The 6,000-nt window shown below is 41.8% G+C and overlaps 1 protein-coding gene across 2 annotated transcripts in view; it reads right to left on the bottom strand.

Moving 5' to 3' along the window:
• Positions 398-6,000, bottom strand: part of OXSR1 (oxidative stress responsive 1) — an 89,325-nt gene continuing 83,722 nt past the window's right edge. Inside the window, exons 14-18 of one of the 2 annotated variants that reach the window (XM_021388056.1) lie at positions 4,277-4,350; positions 3,288-3,340; positions 2,211-2,279; positions 1,255-1,319; positions 398-606 (exon numbers count right to left, since the gene is read on the bottom strand). In XM_021388056.1, coding sequence (XP_021243731.1) covers positions 532-606; positions 1,255-1,319; positions 2,211-2,279; positions 3,288-3,340; positions 4,277-4,350 — 336 coding nt within the window. In that variant the 3' untranslated portion in view covers positions 398-531. The remainder of the gene's footprint in view (positions 607-1,254; positions 1,320-2,210; positions 2,280-3,287; positions 3,341-4,276; positions 4,351-6,000) is intronic. The other variant, XM_021388055.1, reaches the window with a different exon arrangement.

The following is a 6,000-nucleotide window of genomic DNA, read 5'->3' as shown; positions in this document are numbered from 1 at the left end:
AAATACAGCTGAAGAGAAGCAGATTTCTCAGCACTCCAGGTGACCCAAGCAACATGTACATTGGTGTTTCAGATGGAAGGAGAAGCAGATAAAGAACAAAAAAAAAAACAACAAAAGATCTGTTCGGTATTAAAACTTGTGCAAAAATAGCAAGTGAAAAAAAAAAATGAAACCACATGTAAGCAAACTTTTAGGCAAGATCATCAGAGCAGTGGAACCCCCGCTTCGTACTCAGTAGTATTTTTCTTTAAAGTAAGGCAATAATAATACGAACATGCAGGCAATGACGTGTTGGATCTGCATGTTTGAGATGACATACAAAAACATGAGACTTGTTTACAAAAGGTGTAAACGCCATTGGAAATCTCAGGAAGGGTTGTGATCCTATTAAGGAGAATGTTAAAGCTTCTAGGAAGGGGGCTGTAGTTCAATTCTTTGGCAGTAGTGGTTTTTTTTTTTTTAGGCTAACAGAAGCACTACGAATATGCACATGTGGGTTCTCTGTTGGGAATCATCTCCTGGGGCCATTGTTTAGCTGATGCTGAGCTGTGCAAATCCTATAAGTTTGCCATCATCGGGGATATCTGAGCCTTCGACACCAGATGCCTGGAACACAAGGAAAAGAGATTGAAATAGCAACACACATGCTCTGCCTTATGACACACACCATGCTTAGCATCACTACGAGGTACAACAGACATAGTTCAGGGAGGGAGCAGTTACAAGACAGTTTTGCATTGCGTTCAGGAGACAGCATCACCCAAAGTTAAAACTGAGCTTTGCTTGTGTTTTCTTTTTTGTTTGTTTGTGGGGTTTTTTTGAGCTAGGAAGAGCTGGGACTGAAGTTCTGCCCTGGCTAGGGCTACATGCACTAAACAGGGAGAAAAAAACCTTACTCACAGAAAGGGTCAAAAGTAACAGAATTTACTGCTTCACTGCCAATAAAATGGTTACACCCTTGCTTTGTCACTAGTGAAATGCACAGATAACCATCTCTGCTGTTATCTCTCCTAGCCAGGGCAAGGGAAGCTCTGTGTTAGCACATCATCTGACACAATTATTTAACTCAGGTCCTGCACAGAGGACAAGATGGGAGTTTGTATTGCCTACTGTTAGACAACCAGTAAGAAGCTTTGGAAAGGAAGATTTAGAGTGCATACATTAGATGCCCACAGTAGATACCACAGGCATCGATATGCAATGCTTTATCTTTGCAAGTGACAGCTTGTTCAATTAGGGAACAGGAATAAATACCAGTTTGAAAGTGACGGATCTGTTTGCTTGGGGCTCTTCCACAATTTTCTGCAAATTAGCTGCAACTGAAATCACACACACACACAACAAGAAAAATGGGCAAATATTAGGTCAGGCTAGAGAAAAACATCCTAAACTTATAAGGTCTCTTTATATTACTCAAACTTAGAACAGTTTAAAATGATACAAAAAGTTCGGGCCTCCATTAGACTCAGTCTATTTAAATCTAAAGATTTTTGTTACAATGCTTCTTTGGAAAAAGTACTGTTTTTCCTCAAAGTGTAGTTAGAAGTAACGAGCTTTCCAAATGTGCCTGAAAATCCATTTACTTTTGAACCAGCCGCCTTTCCAGATATTGCAGGAACAGTTTTGCTTTCTGCAGTTGAAATATACAGGTACTGCTAGCAGTTTGAAGTCTCACCTGCTGCATGAAGTGGGCATGTTCACTTAGGAAACTGTTCTTGGAGGTAGTTATTCATATGCATGTGAAGTGCAGCAGCAGCAGCAATACATGTTGCTGCCTTAGCCCAACTGCACCGCAAGCAATAGTGCTTCATACTTCCTTCCACAGCCTGCCTTAGAACAAAAAAGCCTGGCTGATTCCAGTCCCAGACCTCTCTTGTGCAGAACCTGCCAGCAGTACAGGCTTGTGCAGCAATTTGGCAGTGCCTATGTCAGATGAGATTGATGTAGTTAATGCATTGATTAGCTTTCATTTTGCATTAGAGGGAACATTTGCTTTGTAATCTTTCCAACTAGATCCTATTCTTGCAAACTGAAGGTTGCCAAAATATATTGGGCACTGAACTGCCACTGGAATTAATATCAGTTTTGTAGAGCCACAGTGGTAGAGAATCAAGGCCACGGAGAACTGTTCTAGCACCTACTCATCAGGTCATTTTAAAGATGCAGAAATGACTGAAATGGTTAGAGTAGAAGAAAAAACTGGTAATTACCTATTACCAGATCTCTGCCATCCACAAGCCCTGCTGAAATTAGCTCTTGAGACACACCATCAGCAGTATCTGTTGGGGAGAAACACAAGAACTGGTTACCATACAAAAGAAGTTGTCCAGCTGACAAAGGTATCACACAGAAATCTAGAAGCTTGTACAAAAACCAAACAGGAAAAATGTTGTTTACATGGGACAGTGTATGCCAGCTGCTTTCATTTCAAGTTTAAGTTTTCTAATGCTGACCAGAAAGGGTTGCCTGTACTGAGCTGGAAAAGTTGTTTTCTGAGCTGGAATGACTGTGCAGTTCCAGGCTTGCTTCTTTTCCCCTACCCTTGTCAGGGCAAATCCTGAGGCTACTCTAAACTTTGCACAGAGTCCTCAGCCTTCCCAAAGACCTGAGATGCACCCTTCAAAGTCAGTAAAGAAGTAAGTCCACTCACCCAATTCAGGGCACACCTTAAATACGCTCTACTGAAGAGGTGTCTTTCAATGTGTAGTGAGGCAGCCTAAGGGACAATCTGGTGCAAGCCAGACATTTAACATAAGCAAGTGCTAGGCTTGCATGTCTACTCCACAGTAAAAGGGCATCGTGTCAGTGCACTGACTTGGTGGGGAGACAGATCTTTCACGTGGAAGGGGAAAGCCCAGCAAACTAATATCTGCATTGATATGTACTTGGGTCAATCCTTCTAGCTATTCATTTTCAAGATGGGATCAAAAGCCACAGAAGGGATGGGGAATACCACACACTTCTGTATGTCGATCAGCCTACTTCTTACAGCACTGCAGCAGGACAGCTCTGAGCTCTGCTTTCAGACTCCAGGCTGAAATGCATTGAATGGCTGTACCTCAGTCATATTCATAACAGTTTTACACGAGGGGCCTCTTAACAGCAGTGCTCCAAGCACTTGCTACCAGCCCAATCATAAGGCAAGCAGCCTTGGAATACCTTTGGGAAGGCACTACTGGCAGATACTCTCACGGTGTCCCCATACACACACAACTGAACCATGTTAAACACAAAAAGTCCCTTTTACCAAAACCACCCTCACGCACCGGAATGTCACACCAGCTCACCTCGCCCTGGCGTAAATTCAAATCGGATATCATTGAGTTCTTTTTTTGAATTCCTGTGGAAAGAGGAAAATTTTACATGGAGGAGAACATTTCACTGCACTAAGCAATGCCCAGAAGAATGTTATGCTATCGCTGAAGAACTGGTCTGTGAAGAGAACCGAGTTCACTGTACTTGAATGGCAAAAATTGATCACTTAGCTGGGCATCTGGAAGCCAAGCTCTCAACAGTATTCCTGTCAGCTTCACAGAGCATGGAGCAGGCTCAAGTTTACAGTAAGTGAGGGCCAATTCTCTGGTACAAGGCCACACTGTTCTGCTGTCAGCAGCTCATAGCTATCAGCAGCTTTATCCTTGGAGCACAACATTCAGAGGAAGCAAGCACTCTCTCATTCTGTGGATGCACCTGCCCAGAAACAACTATGACATGATGCTTAGAAGAACCAATCCAGTGCCCATCTACAACCAAGATGCCCACAGAAGTGAGAGGCAGATACCTTAAATGAGAAAAGTCAACACACATAATGATGGCAGAGTGCACTTATGACCCTTTTCATGCCTATTCCAGGGACATGAACCAGACCTATGTCTTGAATTGGAGAAAAGCTCTTCAATGTCAGAACTAGCTGACTGAAGTTGAGTTGGATCATCTGGCTACTGAGGCACGTGGCCAAGATCCCTGGATCCCTGATCCTCTTTTAGAGAATCCAGCTAATTCCCTTCCTTCCCAGACTATCAGAATTTAGGGACACGTATACAAGTATCAAAACCTTCTTCAGTCTACTTCTTGTCAAACTGGAGAAGCAAATGAGATGAAAACTGCTTTTCTTAGTCCCAGTTCCAGGAAGTGAATGGAATCCAAGCTGACAAACAATACATGGCCATGGCTTTTCAACTAGAAGGGCACACAACAAGATGCACTGCAGAGTTCTTCCAGTGTCCCACTCTACAAAGGCTCACCTTGACATAACAGACCAGTTATGTGTCCTTACCTTAACCTTAGTACGAGGCTGATGGGGACTTTTGTATCTTCCTGTACCGGAGCTGCAGCGGGGGCAGGTGGGGCCTGCAATAGGATTATGTTATTTTAAAACAGACTAATGCTTCCTTTCTCTAGCAATAAAACTAGAGATAGCCTCAATCAACTATAAATAAAAATAAATGTGTAACTCATGATTGGAGCCCTGACAATACAGTGAAAATCAAGACAGAATTAAAAGGGAAAGCTCCATGCTTAAATAGTAATTCAGGATGTTCTCCGCAATTGTCTCTAAAAGAGGAAATACTACACAACTTTGAGAAATGTCAAATTAGCAGGAAACTTTGGAATAGATGCTAAATGTAAAGAGAGTGCTTGCTTTGCCTCAAAAAATTGAGGTTTTCAGACACTCATCCTCATCATGAAGTGCCTGCCACTCATCAGGCACTTCAAGGCCTCCTGTGTTTTAATCCCTGCCCCAAACATCTGATTTAGAAGCGTGATACAATTCTGAAGAGTACATAGGAAAAAAAATTAATTGGTAGATTAGCATATACTCCCAATTACTTTTTAGAGAAACTAGGGACTTTAGGAGTATCTTGCTACCTATTTTCACTTCTAAATTAGTTCTGAGTAATTACTGGTACCTGCAGTCAAAGCATTTTCTATTGCTCAGCAGCAGATTTCCAGTAGGCAAGACCCATCTTTATAGCACCTGTGATACTTCCAGTAAAGGACTAATTATTAATCAAACTCCACAAAAAAAAGCAACCAAAAAACCCACTCTAACTGAAAAAAGTCAATTACTCTTTCCCTGTACAAATTATCTGTGCTGCACACGCTGAGCCAGGGGTTTTAAATCCGCAATAACAAGACAGACAATGCCTAGCTGCTAATTTAAGCCTAGAAATCTTGACTGTGTTCTTTGTTTCATCTAGATCATTTGCTTTTTCACGACAGAAAACAATCCCACTTTGTTTCAGAATCTTATTCTGCTCCATCTGTTGGTGCTCTTCTGCCACCAATGCAGCTCACTGCTACTGACCACAGCCTGGGATCTGTTGAAGCTGTAAGTTTTACCAGTGAAAGCAAACAGAAGCTCATAGAAAAAGCACAGAGGTCTGCAAAAAGGGAGTGAACAAACGAAGACTATAAGGAAGAACACTATAACACACAGAGGTATGAAGTTCAACTTGGGACAAGCTCCCAATAAATAAGCTATTGGGCCATAGTGGCACGGAACAGGATACTTTACTAGTGCAAATTGGTGGCCAACATGGCAAAATCAATTTACTGAACTGATGAGTCCTGGCCTTCACTGCTGCTGGTGTTTCAACTGCTGCACAGAATTCAGGGATTAAATACTGGCTTTTTTTTTTTTTTCCCCAAAAAGATTTGAAGGATTTTGATTTAAGTATTAAAGCTACTTTTAACACAGCCAAGAATGTGACAGACCTCAACTCCGCTGTTTTTGTTTAATGACTAATGCACTATCTTTAATGGTTTTGTAAACAGGAACATGAGCTGACAGCAGTGAAGCGATGTATGTATCTTTTCACTTTCTCTAAAACAAAAATAATGAAATGTTTCTAGGAAGGAGAAAGTCTAAGTTATTTTTCTGACCAACGCTGCCAAGTTTCTTCCCTCTGGGTCTGCCAGTGGGTGATGCTACCTTAGACCCATCCAACAGAGACAGCTTCTGCCCATCAACGAATATGAACATTAGTGTCTTTTATA

The sequence above is a fragment of the Numida meleagris genome, chromosome 2, assembly GCF_002078875.1.
Source record: "Numida meleagris isolate 19003 breed g44 Domestic line chromosome 2, NumMel1.0, whole genome shotgun sequence".
Lineage (NCBI taxonomy): Eukaryota > Metazoa > Chordata > Aves > Galliformes > Numididae > Numida > Numida meleagris.
This window is presented reverse-complemented; position numbering and strand designations above follow the sequence as displayed.